Here is a 20273-nt window from a genome sequence, read left to right on the forward strand (position 1 = left end):
ATGGCTGAGTTTTAGCCTTTGTCTCTTAATCAGAATCAGAAAGCCCCCATAGTAATTCATGGATGGGTAAGCACTACTTTGGAAATGATGGTAGGGAATAGTGTAAATGCCTTTCACTTTTTCTGTTAAATTATGTCATGCCCTTAGGTGCAGCTCACTCTGCTTACTGCCATCGTGAAGCTGTTTCTTAAGAAACCATCAGAAACACAGGAGCTGGTACAGCAAGTCTTGAGTTTGGCAACACAGGTATGAAATCTAGAAAAAGCGTGGGTTTGATTTGTCTGGTTTTATATTTAGGAAATTAGGAAACTCTAAGATGATTTATTTGGAGAGGTTTTAATTGGAAAGGGTACAGTCTTTAGATCCTGTTAAAATATAAAAACAGTGTCTACTTATACCACTGAATTATAGCTGGTTCTATGGCTTTTAAGTGAATTGACTGACTCCAGTTTTTATGATAGTTCATGAAAATTGAACTTAAGATTTTTTTTACTGTCAATGAAGGACCTACTATGTGAAAATGACATTGAGTCTCATAATACTGGGTGATTCACTTGAATCTCACTTCTTTTGGGGGACTTAATTTTAGCTTCAAATGAAAGTACAATGTAATGCTGGTAAGTGCCTTGACAAAGGTCTCAGGTATTGTTCTACCTTCTAGAGTTGATTGCCTGTCTCTTTAAATAATTTTAAAGTGCTTATGCTGCCTCCTTAATTATTGGATATTTTTGGTCCTCCCTAGGATGAGTTCTGATTTCAGGAATGTGGCAGCCGGCCATAGAGATCGGGTCACCGTTTCAGATCCACAGAGATCAAAATAATTATTTTATCTAGTGTAACTAGAAGAGTAATCATCAATTCATCATAATTTAGTTATGTTCTTAATTGAATTTACGAACAGGCTGGCTGTAGCAGGCTGTCGGAAGTTCAGGTGTGTGTCTACGTAGGAATCTGAGTCAGATATTCAGTTTACAATTTTTCTTACTCATCTCTTTATAGTGGTATTTTATCAAAATTTAAAATCCTTTCACAGCACTTTGCCTAGTTCTTTTTTTTTTTTAATTTTTTTATTGTTATGTTAATCCCCATACATTACATCATTAGTTTTAGATATAGTGTTCCATGATTCATTGTTTGTCACTTTGCCTAGTTCTAACCTGTCATCTTTCCTATTACTAATTTTACATCTTTTAAAATTTATTTGTAAGAGTTCTTTGAAGTTTTTTTTTTTTTTTAAACTTCCCTTTTAAACATCTTCCTTTGCCTGAAGCAAAGCAGTTTCTATAACCATCAAGGCAGTGGATATTTAATATTACCTTGTTGAAGTGAGCATTCTAGACTTCCTAGTCTAAACCCTTGATCACTCGTTTGGATCTGTGTTAAGATGGATTTAAAACAAATTTCTGAAGAGAATCTGGGCCTTCTCTCTCTGCTCATCTCTAGATAGGGATAATCTTATAATCAAGCAAGTGTCCTTGGTAGGTTCCTCTTGTATTCACAAGTTCTCAACCCTATCTCCATCTCCTGTGTAAGGCTTATGGGTCTGTATTTAAAAGGCATCATAAGAGAGCTGTATTTTTGATTCTTGTCAGAGTTCAAACTCAATCTTATCATCTTCTAGTATTTATCAAAACTTGCCTGAGATAAAGTGTGTAGGGAGGATTGCTTAAAGGATACAAGGACTCTCTATTCTTACAAATAGTTGAAATTCACCACTGAATCAAGCCAGATTATTAGAGGGCTGGCTATCTAGACTGAATTATACCTGACCCCTAATAGAATTTCATTTACTAAATTATATGGATACCGTCATCTTGTAGTAAGGGTTGTCATGAGAAACTGTCCTCTTTGGATCTGTTGTCAAAGTTATTTGTTACTCCATTTATATGTTGTTTTTCTTTATGAGGTCCCATCAAACAAATTCCTAACCAGTTTTGGATTCTCCTAAGCATTGGTATGTAGTTAACTGCCCATCTGAATGGCTTACCTGACTAGATTTCTTGTTCATGTCAGTTGGAAACCTTAGAATCAAATTTAAGGATCTTCTGTAGAAAATGTGTAGGTCATTGTGGGATGGATTTTTCTGTTTTTAGTTTGATTTAGGCTCTGTAGCCTTGGATGCATTTTTATAAGCTTTGCTAAGTCCTTTTCTAGGACAGGGCAGGGTATAAGTAAACCATCAGATATTCCTGATTCTAGACTTTTTGTACAAGGACTAGTATAGAATCTTTATAATTTTTTTTTTTTAAGATTTTATTTATTTGTGAGAGAGAGAGACAGAGAGCATGAGAGGGAGGAGGGTCAGAGGGAGAAGCAGACTCCCTGCTGAGCAGGGAGCCCGATGTGGGACTCGATCCCGGGACTCCAGGATCATGACCTGAGCCGAAGGCAGTCACCTAACCAACTGAGCCACCCAGGTGCCCTAGAATCTTTAATAATAACCATTTGTATTGTGCTTACTATGTACCAGGCATTCTAGTAAGCACTTTACATATTAATCTCAATAAGGGTTGCTACTGTTGTACTGTTCCTATTTTTTTAAAGATTTTATTTATTCATTTGAGACAGAGCAATACAGAGAGAGAGAGAGAGAGAGAGAGACCATGAGCAGGGGAGGGGCGGAGGGAGAGGGAGAAGCACATTCCCTGCTGAGCCCAAAGCCGGACATGGAGCTCGATCCCAGGAGCCTGGGATCACGACCTGAGCCAAAGGCAGACACTTAACCATCTGAGCCACCCAGGTACCCCATTCAGTATTATTCATTCCTATTTTATACATGAGGAAACTGGGACATAGGCCCAGTTAGTATGGGGCAGAGCTAGGACTCAAACCCAGGAAGCCTGGCTTCAGTGTCTTTGCCCTTATCTACTGTGCTGTGCTGCTTCTCTAGTCTGAAGGTCAGGGATGACTCTCAGACTACACATTCTCTGCTTTCCCTGCTTGAATCACTATTATGCATAAGCCATACATACAAGTGAACTTAGTAGTTTTAAGATCATTATGGAGGATTATTTCATACTTGGTTATAAATAATTATTAAGCAGTTTCCCTAGCCCTGCCTTTTCTGTCCAGTTAATGAGATCTGAGGAGTTAGCATAAAAGAACAAGCACATTTACATATTGTGCATATATGTATGTAATTATTATTATTGTGCATATATCTATATATAAAATATATAAAATTTCTACTGGAAGTTTTTTCTCTTTTTTTTTCCCCTCAAGTTTGTGAAATAAGAACCTAATCCTCCCCCACCCCCCCACAAAAAGGTAGTTTTATTAAAGCACAGGAACAAGACCCGTGGGCAGGGAGAGCTGCTGAACCTAATACTTTTGGCTGGTACCAATTTAAATTGAGGGCAGTGTGATCAGCTAAGTTGTGTTAATTTGAATTGGGTGAAGGGGTTCTGTTTCTGCCACATCCCTGGTTCAGGACATGACTGAACAAATTTCTTATTAATACTGCTCCTCTCCCATCTGAGAGTTAATTAATAATATTTTTTTACCTGTGCTGAGAATTCAGTAAAGTATATGTGAAATATTTATGCTTCTAATTTTAAATAAAGTGGTGGTATAATTAGAAATATTATTAGGGGAAAAGAAAATGAACCCTTGAATCCAAGGCTTCATTTTAAAGATTTGTTTGCTTTGCTTTGGTAGTTAGAGAGGAATTAGTTAAGAATATACACAGAAGTGTTCAGACTTTAATAATTACCCTGTATAGTATATGAAAGAAAAATTAAGTTGAAGACTTTTCTATCTGTGAACTGGAAACCACCATCATCAAAATCACCCGTGCTGCTTGTTGGACGTATAAATTCCTGGGCCTGCTCCTGACATAGTGAATGAAAATCTGTGATATGGCCCTGGAATCTGCCATTGAGTGGCTTTCCTGGTGTGTTATAATGTTGACACACAGTCCAGTTTAAGAGCTTCCCTGGTAAGAATTGTTTTGGAAGCTCTCAGATTTTTAGAAATGTACTGTTTTTCCAGATCCTGGCAAGGAACTATGGGGCTAACAGAAAAGCAGATCCAAAACCAAATTTTGTGAGTCACCAAACACATAATGGCACCCTAAAATCATAAAAAGTTTCTGTTTTCATGTCCCAAGTCTTTTTTTTTTTTTTAAGATTTTATTTATTTGATAGAGACACAGCGAGAGGGGGAACACAAGCAGGGGGAGTGGGAGAGGGAGAAGCAGGCTTCCCGCAGAGCGGGGAGCCCGATGTGGGGCTCGATCCCAGGACGCTGGGATCATGACCTGAGCCGAAGGCAGACACTTAACGACTGAGCCACCCAGGTGCCCCTCATGTCCCAAGTCTTAACTGGGCCTGATTTCTTGTGGCCTCCAGATGAATAGTAAGGTAGTGAAGGCCAGCGTTTAATAGGCCGAACAAATCAGCCCTCAGAACAGCAGTGTTCAAACAGTGGAGATCTTCGCCTGCTCTTAACTGTAGGTCTTGGAAAATTTGCACTCATTTCTTATAGGACTATTTATTTATTTATTTATTTATTTATTTATTTATTTATTTTAAAGATTTTATTTATTTGACAGAGAGAGTGAGAGAGCACAAGCAGGGGGAAGCAGTAGAAGGAGAGGGAGAAGCAGGCTTCCCGCAGAGCAGTGAGCCCGATGCGGGGCTCGATCCCAGGACCCTGGGATCATGACCTGAGCCGAAGGCAGACGCTTAACCGACTGAGCCACCCAGGCGCCCCGGACTATATTTTTAAAGTCTGTGTCTATTAAGATTTACAGTGTATATACCCTTTATTATTTATTTATTTATTTTTTGAGAGAGCATGTGGTAGAAGGGGGGCAGAGGGAGAGGGAGAGAATCTCAAGCAGGCTCCATGCCCAGCACAGAGCCTGACATGAGACTCAATCTCGCAACCTTGAGGTCATGACCTAAACCAAAATCAAGAATCAGATTGAACTGGGGCACCTGAGTGGCTCATTCTGTTAAGTGTCTGCCTTCAGCTCAGGTCACAATCTCAGGGTCCTGGATCGAGCCTTGCATCAGGCTTCCTGCCCAGTGGAGTGTCTGTTTCTCCCTCTGCCCCTCCCCCCCATCCCCACTCATGCTTGCTCTCTCTCTCAAATAAATAAAATCTTTAAAAAGTAAAAATAAAAAAGAGTCAGACTTAACTAAGTCATCTAGGCATCCCCAGTGTGTATACCCTTTAATCCAGTGATTCTATATGCAGCATTTTGCCCGTGTTTTGAATTTGTTGGGGGGACTCAAACTTTTTTTTTTTTTTTTTAAGATTTTATTTATTTGACAGAGACACAGCGAGAGAGGGAACACAAGCAGGGGGAATGGGAGAGGGAGAAGCAGGCTTCCCGCCGAGCAGGGAGCCTAGCCTGATGTGGGGCTCGATGCCAGGACCCTGGGATCATTACCTGAGCCGAAGGCAGACACTTAAAGACTGAGCCACCCAGGCGCCTCTCAAACTTTTTTTTTTTAAAGATTTTATTTATTTATTTGAGAGAGAGCGAGCACAAGAAGGGGGAGCAGGAGAGGGAGAAGCAGACTCCCCGCTGAGCAGGGAGCCCGATGTGGGGCTCGATCCCGGGACTCCAGGATCATGACCTGAGCCGAAGGCAGTCTCTTTAACCAACTGAGCCACCCAGGCGCCCCTCAGACTTTTTTGTATAGATGTACATAATTTTGTAAATTCCCACAGGATTTTTTTTTTTTTTTTTTGCTATTTGGTTAAATATGTGTATAATAGAGGAAATAAATAATTTGAAGTAAAAAGTATTTTAATCAGTATATTATTAAATTGTATTATAAAGTTTAATACCTCAAGAATATTACTAATTTGTAAAGACAGAAGACTGAATTTTCCCAGTCAAGTGATGTGCAATATTCATTTTAATTATATAATAAAAAGCACAGTCTACAAATTTCAGATGGTGTGCTTTGGGGATTGAATATATAAATTAAGATTTAACTTTTAATTTATGTATCAACAAAAGCTGGGGTGGGGATTGCTTTCCTGACCTGTTATTTTGAGAAACTTATATTCTACTCTCTTAAAAAATCAAATCAATTTATTTATGTTTTATAGTGTTCAAACTTTGTTTCCAAATGAAAATCTAAGTGAGGAGGTTTCAGGCTGCTATTTATAAACAAATTACCCATCTCCTCAAAAACAAAAAAGAAATCATGTAAATTGGATACTGTCAGTTTCCTTTTTATAACCCTGGCATTTCAAATACTACAAACATTTTGATATGGTATATAATGCATATATGTATATATGCAGTTCTGTTCCAATGATGCAACCTATGTATGTGATAATAAAATAAAATTTATTTATTTATTTATTTTTTTTAAGATTTTATTTATTTATTTGAGAGAGAGAGAATGAGAGAGACAGCACATGAGAGGGGGGAGGGTCAGAGGGAGAAGCAGACTCCCCGCCGAGCAGGGAGCCCGATGTGGGACTCGATCCAGGGACTCCAGGATCATGACCTGAGCCGAAGGCAGTCGCTTAACCAACTGAGCCACCCAGGCGCCCTAAAATAAAATTAAAAAAAAAAGATTATCTTAAGTTATGTTCACCATTTTGATACTCTGTTAACTAACTTGCCATATCTTGGTGTTCTTTATGCTTTTTTGTTTTTAACCAGTAATCCACTGTGGATGCAAATTAAACAATATAAACAGAAAAACCATTTAAAAGCATGTAGTCAGGGGGCGCCTGGGTGGCTCAGTTGTTAAATGTCTGCCTTCGGCTCAGGTCATGATCCCAGGGTCCTGGGATCGAGCCCCGCATCGGGCTCCCTGCTCAGTGGGAAGCCTGCTTCTCCCTCTCCCACTCCGCCTGCTTCTCCCTCTCCCACTCCCCCTGCTTCTCCCTCTCCCATTCCCCCTGCTTGTATTCCCTCTCTCGCTGTGTCTCTGTCAAATAAATAAATAAAATCTTTAAAAAAAAAAAAAAGCATGTAGTCAAAACCATTGGGTTCACTGCCAATATTTAGCTGGATGCTAAGTGCCTTACATGGTTAAATCATGAACCAGTTCATCTGCTTACTTAGAAGCTCACATGTAAGCCCTCAGATTGGCCCAGTTTTGAAGAAAATATCTTTGTATTTGTGTTTTAAATACAGATAACTGAAACAGGGACTTACTCTTGTAGCACTGGCACAGCATGGGCATACATGCCACCATGTACACACACACTCTGAGAGGTAGATACCACGGTATTCATTTCCACTCTGTAATGATCACATGAATGAATGAATGAATGGCAGGAAGAAGGGAGAAAGAGGCAGGAATCTAAATGTCCATGGATAGGGCATTAGTCAATAATGATGCAGTGCTATATATACAGGGGAAATTTGCAGGTGTATATGCTAATGTGGAAAGCACCTTGCAGCGCAGTATATATAATGTGAAACTGGTTTTGTATAAAATGAATATATGTATGCTCCGGCGCTTTCTGGAAGAATACATACCACACTGGAGAGTTGAAGTGGGGAACAGTTGGATGTTTGGGAAGACTTAACATTTTTATTTTTATTTTTTATTTAAAAAAATATTTATTTATTTGACAGAGGGTGGGAGAGCGAGAGAGCATGGGCAGGGGGAGGAGCAGAGGGAGAGGGAGAAGCAGGCTTCCCAGCTGAGCAGGGAGCCCAGCGTGGGGCTCAATCCCAGGACCCTGAGATCATGACCTAAGCCGAAGGCAGACGCTTAATCGACTGAGCCACCCAGGCACCTGAGTTTAAATATCTTAACAGCCAGTTCTTTATAAATCACTACAGCATTGCCTTGATAATAAATCAAGCAGGTTGGGTTTCTGTCTGGAGAAAAGTTCCATTTAAACCTTCTTGCCCTTGCCTTTCATTAGGATTCTGATAATCCTGACCTTCGAGACCGAGGCTATATTTATTGGCGCCTTCTCTCAACGGACCCTGTCACAGCCAAAGAAGTAGTCTTGTCTGAGAAGCCACTGATCTCTGAGGAGACAGATCTTATTGAGCCAACTCTGCTGGATGAGCTAATCTGCCACATTGGATCTTTGGCTTCGGTGTACCATAAGCCTCCCAATGCTTTTGTGGAAGGAAGTCATGGAATCCATCGCAAACACTTGCCAATACATCATGGGAGGTAAGCAGGTGAACTAGGTTTTGACTGAGAAGTAACTGTTTAGACAGAGTTGGTCTTCCTCATGCTTTTATAGTCTAGAAAAGAACTTGCTGTGCATTTTGCAAACCTGCTATACTGCCCTGGGGGCTCCATCTGATACTAGTGAGCACAAACATAATAGGTGAAAGGCCCCTCTGTGTTCTAATCTGGGAGTAGATAAAATAATGGCTTTAGAAGATGGTGAAGATCTTCTAAACTGATAAAGTTTGAGAGTTGCTTAAGTCTGCAGATGAGGCTAGAAATCTTGTCAGGGCTGAAAATTTGGAAGAAAGTCTGTGTGTACCTTTAGCTTTTTTGTTTGTTTGTTTTAAGATCTTATTTATTTGAGAGCGACAGAGGGCGGGGGGGGGGGGAGCAGCAAAGGGAGAAGTAGACTCCTTGCTGAGCAGGGAGCCCAGCGTGGGGCTGGATCCCAAGGACCTTGAGATCCATGACCTGAGCCAAAGGTAGCAGCTTAACCGATTAAGCCACCCAGCACCCCTACCTTTAGTGTAACTTTCGATGAAGCTTATGGATAAAGTTAGCAGATACTCCTTTTGTGCTGTAAAGCTGAAAATGAAGTAATATTTGTAGGATTGTTTTTAAAAGCAGACTAGATTCCTTCCTTCTACTGGCTTTGGGCTTTGTTCTTTTTCTAGCTCCTTAAGTTGTAAGGGTAGGTTTGAGATTTTTCTTGCTTCTTGAGGTAAGCCTATATTGCTCTTATCTTCCTTCTTAGAATAGCTTTTGCTGCATCCCAAAGATTTTGGACAGTTATGTTTTCATTTTCATTTGTCTCCACGTATTTTTTTTATTTCCTCTTTGATTTCTTGGTTGACCCATTCATTGTTTAGGAGCATGTTGTTTAGCCTCCATGTATTTATGTTCTTCTCTCAAATTTTCTTGTGGTTAATTTCTAGTTTCATACCATTGTGGTCAGAAAAGATGTATGATACGATTTCAGTCTTTTTGAGTTTATGAGACTTGTTTTGTGACCTAAGATGTGATCTATTTTAGAGAATGTTCCATGTACACTTGGAATACACGCAAAAATGTGTATTTCGCTGTTTTTGGCTGGAATGTTCTGAATATATCTGTTAAAAAGCATCTAGTCCTATGTGTCATTCAAAGCCACTGCTTCCTTGTTGGCTTTCTGTATGGATAATAATATCCACTGATATAAGTAGGGTGTCGTCCCCTGCTGTTATTGAACTACTGTCAGTTTCTTCCTTAATGTCTATTAATAGTTGCTTTATTTATTTAGGTGCTCCCATTTTGGGTGCATAAATATTTATAATTGTTATATTCTCTTGTTAGTGGTGCCCATCTTTCTTTGTCTCTTGTTACAGTCTTCATTTTGTCTGTTTTGTCCAGTATAAATATTATCACCCCATCTTTCTTTTTGCATCCATTTGCATGGTAAATGTTTTTCCATCCCTTCATTTTGAGTCTGCATGTGTCTTTAGGTCTGAAGTGAGTCTCTTGTTGGCAGCATATAGGTGGCTCTTGCTTTTTTATTCATTCAGTCACCCTGTGTTTTTTGATTAGAGCATTTAGACAGAGCTGGGATGCAGCAGTACTGTTCTAAGAGGTAAGATTACAGCAGTACCTTCCTGAGGCCAACTCAGGAAGCAAGTAAAATCCCAACCTAATCTTACACCTAAAGGAACTAGAAAAAGAACAAAGCACAAAGCTGGTAGAAGGAAGGAAATAGTAAAGATTAGAGCAGAAATAAAGGAAACAGAGACCAAAAAAATAGTAGAACAGATTAAGGAAACCAGGAGCTGGTTCTTTGAAAAGATCAATAAAATTGCTAAACCTTTAGTCAGACTCATCAAAAAAAAAAAAAAGAGAGAAAGGACATACTTAAAAAGGAAAGGACATACTTAAAAAGGAAGGGACAGGGGCGCCTGGGTGGCTCGGTTGGTTAAGCGGCTGCCTTCCGCTCAGATCATGATCCCGGGGTCCTGGGATTGAGCCCCGCATCGGGCTCCCTGCTTGGCGGGAGGCCTGTTTCTCCCTCTCCCACTCCCCCTGCTTGTGTTCTTTCTCTAGCTGTCTCTCTCTGTCAGTTAAATAAATAAATAAAATCTTTAAAAAAAAAAAAAAAGTAAAGGACAACATCCAAGCAAATGTTTATTGATGTTCATTAGCCTTCACTTGAGTTGACTCTTTGGTTTTAGGGCAGGTGCTGTGATTTTCACCCAAAGGAAGTTGAGGCTTCATAAGGATTAGGCCTTGTAACAGTAGAGTGTTTCTCCTGTAGGCAAGCATATTTAACCTTCTAGATGTGACATTTGACTTCTAAGTACATCATCTCCCAGTCTGTTAAGTTTGGGTAATAAATAGGGATTTTCTTTTTAACTTGCCTCTGTAGCCATATTTATATGCCATTTCGATTACCCTGTCTCCTGATAACTTTTGACCCTCAGAGGGGGGAAGTGACACAGATCAACAAATAAAAACAACCCTTTCTAGAACACAAGAAAAGAACCAGTATTTAAACTATAAAAAAGAAACAATCTCTTACATAAGGTCTCTATCTGATTAATAGTCTTATGCGGTTCCTTTTTAGATAATTGTTTTCTTTTTGGTTGATTTGTGTTTGTATTGTCTTTTTAAGGGAAACACAAATGCATAAAAATCGCTTTTGAAATAAATAGGGATGATACATTGCTGCAAATGGCGTATTCATAATAGCACTGACATTACCTAGCTCTCTTCTGCAGCATTCAGTTAAGTGATGTGCCTCTGACATGAAATACAGCTACACTATAAAACCTTACTCTGCCTCTTCTAGAAATCTAAAAATGCTTACTTAACCAAATCTTTTAAAATCACTTGAGAAAGGGAAAAGTGCTTTTTAGTTGGCTATTGCTTACTAAAACTTGTCAGCTGCTCTGGGGGGGAGGTGAGATGGTAAATAGTTGTCTACTTTAGGAAAACCTCACCTTTTAAAAATATCACTTTGGTGTCAGTTACACAGTTATTTCCCAGGGGTTTACATGGGAACTGTTTTCACATTAATTTTCCTGTGTTTGTCATTTAGAAAGAATGCATAATGATTTACCATGTTCTTGTAGAAACTACAGGATCACTTACTTCTTTTCATTTAACTCACTTTATCTTCTCATGGAAAGAAAATATGTGCATTTTTACCTATTCTGCCTTCTATTTAGAGGTATTGATAAACAGTATGACAGAACACTTCTTAAATGGCACATGTCATAAGATGATAGAATTTCATGTTCAGAGAATATCCTTTATAGAGATTTCATATATTTCTTGGCAGGAGTATATGAAATTGCTTCCCCCTTTTGACTTCGTTATTAATTTTTGGCTATATTTGCCCCTCTTCCCCCAATCTAGATACTTCTCATCTTGGCTTCCTTGACACTTTTTGCTCCTAAGTCATCTTTCTTAGATTGTTTTTCTGTCTTTAATCTTTGCTGTTCTGTGTTCATTCTCTTCTCTGATCATTAATCTTGATTGTGTTGCAAGGCTCATTCTGAACCTTCTCTTTCTGTGCTTCTCTTTGTATTCCTTTCAGGAGCTGATCTACTAAACACAAGCCACTGATCTCTTTTTTTTTTTTTTTTTTAAGATTTTATTTATTTATTTGACAGAGAGAGAACACAAGCAGGGGGAGTGGGAGAGGGAGAAGCAGGCTTCCCGCTGAGCGGGGAGCCCGATGCGGGGCTCGATCCCAGGACCCTGGGATCATGACCTGAGCCGAAGGCAGACGCTTAACGACTGAGCCACCCACGCGCCCCAGCCACTGATCTCTTACAAGGCTTTACATTTTATATCATGTTTTCATTTCATCCTGTCTAAAATAGATCCCTGTGACATGGTTATTTTATTGATGAGGAATCTTTGTCTCAGAAAAGTTGTCACTTGTCCAAGATCACACAGCTGGTAATATTTGGGGCCAACACTTGATCTTTGTCTTCTTACTCTAGACCACCTTCAGGTTCCTCTGTCATTATGAGGAGCATCACCAGTCTTTTGCTTCTTAGTTTTTGTTTATTCTTTGACTTTGATTATTCATTGACTTTGATTATTCATTCTTCTCTCTTACATGTTCAAGAAAATATTGTTAATGGAATTTTTACATTATTTTTTTCTTCGTATTATATAAATCTTAGAAAACGTGCAAGATAGAGTGGGATAACAAACTCCTATGTACTCATCACTCAGCTTCAACAGTTCTCACTATTTTGCCCAGCTTGTTTCATGTATCACCTCCACAATTTTTTATTTTTTGAGGGAGGTGGAGTATTTTAAGTCAAATCCCAGACTTCCTATTGTTTCACCTTTACTTGGTATCTCTAATAGACAAGGACTTTTTTTTTTTAATCACAGTAAATTACCCAGCCTAAGAAAATTAGAAATAATTATTTAATATTGCATAAGCAGTCTTAACTACTTTCAGATTTTCTTAATTGTCATTCTCTGTTCTCTTTTAAAATTTATCTGAGATTGGTTTTACTTTGTTTTTAAATGTTTGGAAGAATTCACAGTGAAGCCATCTGAGCCTGGGATTTTCTTTGTGGGATTTCCCCTCTTCCCTCCTCCCCCACTTTTTAAATTGATATATCATTTATAATAATCTTTTTTTTTTTTTTAAGATTTTATTTTTTTATTTGACAGAGAGAGACACAGCGAGAGAGGGAACACAAGCAGGGTGAGTGGGAGAGGGAGAGAAGCAGGCCTCCCGCGGAGCAGGGAGCCCGATGTGGGGCTCGATCCCAGGACCCTGGGATCATGACCTGAGCCGAAGGCAGACGCTTAACGACTGAGCCACCCTAATAGTGCACTAACCTTTAGTGTATATAGCTCAGTAGATTTTTACATATGTATACAATCATAACCACCACCCTGATCAGATATTTCCAGCACCCTAGAAGATTCTTCATGCCCCTTTTCTGTTAATACCCACTCTCCAAAGATAACCATTGTTTTGACTTCTATCGCTACAGTTTTGCTTATTCTTGAACACAATATAAATCAATTATATGTTTCTATTTATTGGTATATAGTATTCCATGGCCCCAATATACCACAATTTACTTATATCTTCTGTTGATGTACCTTTGGATTTTTTTCAGTTTGGGGCTCTTATGGATAAAGCTGCTATGAATATTCTTGTGTACATCTTAGTAGACTTATATACTTACTTCTCTTGTGTATACAACTAGGAATGGAATTGCCGGGTCATAGAATAGATGTATATTTAGCTATCGGAGACACTGCCTGTTTTCCCAAGAGATTGTACCGGTGTACATTTCCAGCTGTGTATGAGTTCTAGGTGATCCACATCCTGACGAGCACTTGGGGTTGTCAGTCATGTTAATTTTTGCCATTCTGGCAGATATGTGATGGGATCTTGCTTCAGTTTTCATTTGCATTTTCCTGTTGAGTAGAGATGGCTTAAGTCCCTCTTCATGTGTACAGACTGCTAGTAGATCCTCCTTTGTGATATGCCTGATCTTCTCCTTATTTTTTTAATGAGTTCTCTTGTCAATTTTAGGAATTCTTTATATAATAATTGAATGATTTATAGGAATCTTTTATGTGATTTCGGTACATGTCTTGTCAGATACATGTGTTGTGAGCATCTTTTTTTGTAGTCTGTGGAACATACTTTCTCTTGTTCTCTCTAGATGGTGTTATTTGAAGAAGAGATGCTCTCAGTTTTAGTGAAGTCCAGATCATCATTTTTTTTCTTTTATACTTAGTGTTTTCTGTAGAAACTTTTGTCTACTCCAAGGCCATCAAGGGACTCTCCTAGATTTTCCCCTTCACATTTATGTTGGCTTTGTCTCTTTAATTTTTATTTTGTGAGGTATAAGAGTCAAGGCTCATTTTTTCCCTCACACAGCTATCCAGTTGACCCAGCAACATCTATTATCTCATGGAACTCACCACTTTTTATTTTTATGTATGGTGGCAGTAGCTGTTTAGATTAGTGTTTGCTGATCTCCACACTCATTCTTCCAACTTCAGTCCATTTGACACACAGGTGCTAGAGTAATGTTTCTGTAATATTACTTTTAGTTCTTCGTTCAACAAATCAAAGTGATTCTGCATTGCCTATCAAAAAAATTAACTTCCCAGGCTAGTTTTCAGTTTTATCTCCCTCATCTTCTCTTTCCCAAAATCTTAATCCCAGTTTCTGCTCCTGCCAATAAAATTTTTTTTACCACCCCTAATGTCAGATTGTTCATTTCTGTGCCTTTGCACAAACCATCCATTCCTTTAAGATAAGTCTCTCCCTGGTAGTTCCTCACAACTGTGCTGTTCTTCAAAATCTAGTCATAAAACCATTCTCAGAAGCTTTTAGAATCAGCCCTACCTGGCTTGTTCTGTTTCTTAGCTGTATCCCGTCATTGTGCAGATGCTCATACAGTACTCATTTCTGCTATTACACAGTGAATGTGCTTTGCAGTCATTTTGTAAATGCAGCTTTTTGTTGTTGTTTAAGTTATTTGAGGATAGGAAATAGCTTTCCTTTTTAAAAAATATGGCTCAAAGGTTCTCATTATCATGCTCCATTATAGTGTAGGTGCTCAGTTAAAATTGACTGACTGCTAAGGTTATATAGTATACATTTATTTTCATTTTAGCAACTATATATATATATATTTATTTTTTTACTGAACTAAGTGGCTTTATTGGGGAGAGTCAGGATTACAGTTTACTTAAGAGTTGGCATTGGGGCCCTTCTTGCCAAAAGTGGGCACAACGTTGACAAAGCGCCGGTTGTACTGCATCCGCCACTTGGCTCGGCCTGTCTTCTTTTTCTCCTGTTTGGCCACCTTGGGAGTCTGCCCTCTTACTTTCCCAGCACGGGCCAGAGAACCATGGACCTTACCTCCAAGCATGAGGCCGGCTACTTCCAGGATGGTCAGAGCCTCCACTCCACACTGACCTAGGGTAGCCTCATCCTCCATGGGCGTGCCTGCCAGGAGCACGACTTGATCTACTGGAGCGATGCCCTCCAGGGAGGCTACATGAGCCTTGATCTGGGCGACTGTCTCCTGGCCGGTCACCTCGAGGGTGTGTAGCTCCTGGGCATGGACAAAGAGCTGTATGTTGGCGACTGAGCTGCGGGCACCGCAGCCACTACCGCGAAGATGGAGTCGAGAAAGAGCTTAGCAACTGTATTTTGATAAAAATAAGAATTGCTGATTTTGGGGGCACCTGGCTGGCTCAGTCAGTAGAGCATGCAACTCTTGATCTCGGTGTTGTGAGTTCGAGCCCCACAGTGGGTGTAGAGATTATTTAAAAATAAAATCTTAAATAATACTGCAAAAAAAATAAAATAAGTAAGTTTTATATTTTTGTTTTTTGTTTGTTTTTTTCCTCCTCCTGTGTTTTATAGATCTGACATTCACTTGTGCCTTGTTATTACGTCCTGGGTGAAACTGACTTTTCTCTTTTCCCCTGTGCGTGTGTGCGTGTGACTGCAGCACTGATGCAGGTGACAGCCCTGTTGGCACCACCACAGCCACGACCCTGGAACAGCCTCAGGTTATCCCCTCCCAAGGTGACCTTCTAGGAGACCTCTTAAACCTTGACCTCGGTCCCCCAGTCAATGTGCCACAGGTGTCCTCCATGCAGATGGGAGCAGTGGATCTCTTGGGAGGAGGACTAGATAGTCTGGTAAGTATCTTTCTTCCTTCTTTCTTTTGGTTATTTAAAATTTTTGATATGCTAAAGAGCTTTAGATTATTCAGCTTTTTAGAACTAGGCCTTTCCTTGATGAGCAGAGCAATGTCCTTTGATAAAGGACAGGATTTTTTGTCTTCATAGAATTAATTGATATTGTCAATTAATTGTTATGGGGCATGTTTACAACTGTGCGGGATTGTTTTGTTGTCCTGCCTCTAAATAGAATTTTTGATATTTAGCCAACCTGTTGTTCAGCAATCTTAATATTTGGTATCCTTTCCAGAGCTTAGTACTCCTGCTTCTTAACTCTGGATAGCCCTTGTAATTCCTTTTTTCCTGAACAGCATTTAAATGACCTCATAGAGATCATCCTATCTTGAGGCTTTCAAACCTTTGCCTTTTTAATATTTTATTGGTTTATGCCCCAATTCTGAAAGGTTTTGAGGCAGCCATTTGAGCCATTTGTGTAAAAAATGTACCTTTATTACAGTTGGGGAGTGCTGCTTGATTGGTTCTTTTTGCCCCCCTTCTTCCTCCCACCCATACTTCCAATTTAATTAGCTTCCAGGATTCTAATAATAAAAGGCTCCAAAGTCCAGAGTATCTGTGAATATGTGCCACCAGTGGGGACTAAAATTACTTTTTGTTGAGGTACAAGATAAATGAGAAATATTAAGGATGACCTTCCATCTGTGTAGAGAAGACCAGAAAAGTAACTTATATGTAAGTTATATATATATGTGTGTGTGTCACATCACATGGCTCTCTACAAACCAGGTTTTTAATTGTGGTGGAATTAGAGGGGCTCTTTTAGCTAGACACTTGTACATGTTTGTCTGCAAAGATGCCCAACAAACTTACTTCCCAACATCAGAAATCGGAAGACATGCCATAGATACAAAAATATATGTTCTCAGAGATTACATAAACTAAACAGCCTCACTTTCTGCTACACACACCAGCATTTTCTCTTCTACCTTATGAGCAGCATTATGTCTGGGATTTATGCCAGCCAGTACAGGTACATTTAATTCTTGGCTGGCAGAGGGTCTAAGAAAATAGGGTTACAGTCATATCTCTGTGGGTTGTGCATTTTATTCATGGAAAGTCACTGCTTTCAGAGTCTGTACACTGACCAAGCTCTAGACACCAGCTCATAGTGCAAATAGCACTCCTTATTATCTTTCTTGGAATGTAAGCATTTGCTTTTCATATTCATATCTTTAATGAGTGGATTTGACTGATTATGTAAGAATAGTTTCCTCATATGATCATTCTGCATGGCTACGTAGCCTCCCTGTAGACTCAGAAGGGTCTGTGGAGTCTTTCAGTAATACTGACATGTTAACGGATTCTCGCAGAAACTCCACATAACCTTTGAAATCGTTCTTCCTGTTCTTGTTGACACATCACCCACAAGTTAAGTGTTATATCCTCCTCAACTCAAGTTTATGCCTTAACAACCCTATTCGTTAATTTACCTGGTGGCTGACAAAATGATGGGCTCATTGAACCTAAGAATAACAAAGAAATTAAGCTTGAAGGATGGAGGGAAGAAAGAGGCCCTATATTTTAATGTTGTCTGGCCTGGGATTTTGTGCTCTTGCTTCTTGATCTGCTTTAGCATGGAAGGAAAGGGACATGGTGTTTCTGTGTGGCTTTGTATTAGCTGTTGCTGGCCCTTAATGCCCATGAGTTTTCTCCTTATATTTTGTTTAGCTATCCATTCATCTGTTAAAATGCCCACAAGTATTACTTCAAGTAGGAAAAAAAATGTTACATTTTTAGGTTGTAGTAGCCAGAGTTACACGTGGGCCTTTTTCTTTCTTTCTTCTTTTTTTTTGTAAAGGATGCTCTTTTTGGGGTGGGGAGTACGTTGTTTTCCCATTTGAATTTGTAAATATTATACAGGCTTTGCTATGGAGGCCCAGCAATGTTCCTGTGTAACTCTGTATTTTACCTCTTCCTGACTTCAGGATTCAAAATGGTATACTTGGTGTCATAGCCCTAGAAATCATGCAGGTTTCAGCTTATTCTGTGATATAAATATATCTCAGAAATCAAAATGAGTAAAAGCCCTTTTTGGTTTGGATCTATATGGGGTTAAATATATATTCACTCAGAGAACTAAGATCCTTTTAAGAGAACATCACAAGGAAGGCCTAAATCTGGCTGTGTGGAAGGTGAGTTTCCAAGGCAGCTCTAGACTGTGCCATTTTAAAATGCTTTTATTGTTGTTTTGTAAATTATCTAATTTAAAGAGGGAAATAGTCCTCAGAGTTTTTACTTAATCTATATAGATAGTGCTGTTTCTTGAATCTTTTCCTTACAGCAGTGCTTCTCAAACTATAATGTAAATCTATATAAATCCTATCTATCTCCTGGAGATCTTGTATAAGGCAGATTCTGATTTAGTTGGTCTGAGATGAAACCGAGGAGTCTGCATTTCTAACAAGCTCCCGGCTCCATGGGCCATATTTTGCATAAAACCATAGAATTTCTGGGACCACTGTGAACCACTTCAGTTTGGTGCTTGAATCATAGCTGTTGGTAAACTCGGATGCCTTTTTGTCTTGACTTCAGCAGTAAACACACTCCTGGAAAGAGGGCTCCTCCTCTACCCCAAATTGAGGGAAAGCAAGAAACTCCTGAAATTATTTTTGGATAATAATAAAAGAAGGAAAGGTCCTTCTTTTGCTCTCTAGGAAGAATAGTGTTGCTGGGAGTGTAGCTTTTCACCCAGACCATGTAAAAATTTGGCCTGGTTTAGAGTTATGTGTTCACCTGGCAAGGAGCACTCAGGTTACCTTAGTGTTCACTTCAGAAGGGCGGACAGCAAGGCCTATATATGGTTTCTGCTGCTTTTATCATTGCTGTCTAAGGGAACCCTACGCATAGGGGTCAGTGGTGTGCAGCTAATGAAATATGGCAGCTCCTTTTATTTAAGCTTTTGGGGTTCTCAACTCCAGCTGCATAGTTAGTCCCACATTAGTACCATATTTAAAAAAACAAAACAAAACAAAAAAAACTATCAGGGCACCTGGGTGGCTCAGTTGGTGAAGCGTCTGACTCTTGGTTTCGGCTCCGGTCAAGATCACAGGGTCATGAGGTGGTCCCCTACATCTGGGCTCTGCACTCAGTGGGGAGTCGGCTTGAGATTCTCTCCCTCTCCCCCTGCCCCTATCCCCGCTCGTGTACACTCACACACACTCTCTCTCTCTCAAATAAATCTTAAAAACAAACAACGAAAAACTGTCAGTGTTTGGGCCCAATCCTAGAGCATTTAAACAGAATTTCTGGGAGATAGGACCTAGACATTGATATTTTATTTTATTTTATTTTATTTTATTTTTAAAGATTTTATTTATTTATTTGAGAGAGAGAATGAGAGAGAGAGAGCATGAGAGGGGGGAGGGTCAGAGGGAGAAGCAGACTCCCTGCCGAGCAGGGAGCCCGATGCGGGACTCGATCCCGGGACTCCAGGATCATGACCTGAGCTGAAGGCAGTCGCTTAACCAACTGAGCCATCCAGGCACCCGACATTGATATTTTAGAAAGATACCCAGGTTACTTTAATTTTGCATCCAAGGTTCAGAACATTGAACCGAAGGAAGTTCCAAATGGAGTTAGGTAGACATGTTAAAAATTGATCTCAATTTGTCAAGACAATGATTTCTACTGAAGAATTATACTCTGGTAAGCCTCTTCACTACCGCCTACAAAAACAGACCTCTCTGACTTTACCTCTGTTCCTTCCCCTTCTCCCCAGGACATTTGTACTGTATTTTGCAGTTAGGTAGTCCAGCCTACCAGAAATTGGCCAGAAGTTGAATTTGACCAATTTAGATTTAGTTGCTCAGTCCCGGGGTTCTTTTTACCTTTGCTCACTTTGTATAATTGGAGACTGAAAATTGTTTTTGTATTTTAGATTGTCACCTGTTTTTCTCTTCTTCTTCTTCTTTTTTTTTTTTTTTTTTTTTAAAGAGAGAGAGTGTGCACACAGGGTGGGGAAGAGGGGCAGAGGCAGAGGGAGAGAGAGAATCCCAAGCAGGCTCAGTGCTCAGTGCAGAGCCCAATGTGGGGCTCAATCTCACAGTCATGAGATCATGACCTGAGCCAAAATCAAAGTCAAGAGTTGGACGCTTAACCAACTGAGCCACCCAGGTGCCCCTCTGTACTTTTGTCTTAAAACTTGCAAATTCACTAGAGTATAATTTTTCTTCTCTTCATATTCTGGTGATCCTTCCATTAGATCTTGTTTACCTTCTTTCATTGTTGTACTTGTAAAATTTTGAGATTTAGTAAATGGAGGCTTTTTCTAGAATTGTCATTAAGGAAGTACTTATCTATTTATTTATTTGCTTTATCATCATCATTTGCCACAACATACCTGAAGACCCCAGCCTTCTTCCATCAATAATAGTGACTCATAACAGCTGTGATTTTTAAACCAAAAAAAGA

General features: G+C 39.5%; 1 protein-coding gene and 1 pseudogene across 5 annotated transcripts in view; one reads left to right on the forward strand and one right to left on the reverse strand.

Moving 5' to 3' along the window:
- AP2B1 (adaptor related protein complex 2 subunit beta 1) overlaps positions 1-20273 on the forward strand; it is a 133500-nt gene that overhangs the window by 61199 nt on the left and 52028 nt on the right. For all 5 annotated transcript variants that reach the window (XM_078063718.1, XM_078063724.1, XM_078063712.1 and 2 more), the window contains 3 exons: positions 148-246; positions 7858-8117; positions 15611-15803. In XM_078063718.1, the coding sequence (XP_077919844.1) occupies positions 148-246; positions 7858-8117; positions 15611-15803 (552 nt within the window). The remainder of the gene's footprint in view (positions 1-147; positions 247-7857; positions 8118-15610; positions 15804-20273) is intronic.
- LOC118527077 (ubiquitin-like protein FUBI pseudogene) lies at positions 14783-15286 on the reverse strand (annotated as a pseudogene).

Source organism: Halichoerus grypus, chromosome 2, assembly GCF_964656455.1.
Source record: "Halichoerus grypus chromosome 2, mHalGry1.hap1.1, whole genome shotgun sequence".
Lineage (NCBI taxonomy): Eukaryota > Metazoa > Chordata > Mammalia > Carnivora > Phocidae > Halichoerus > Halichoerus grypus.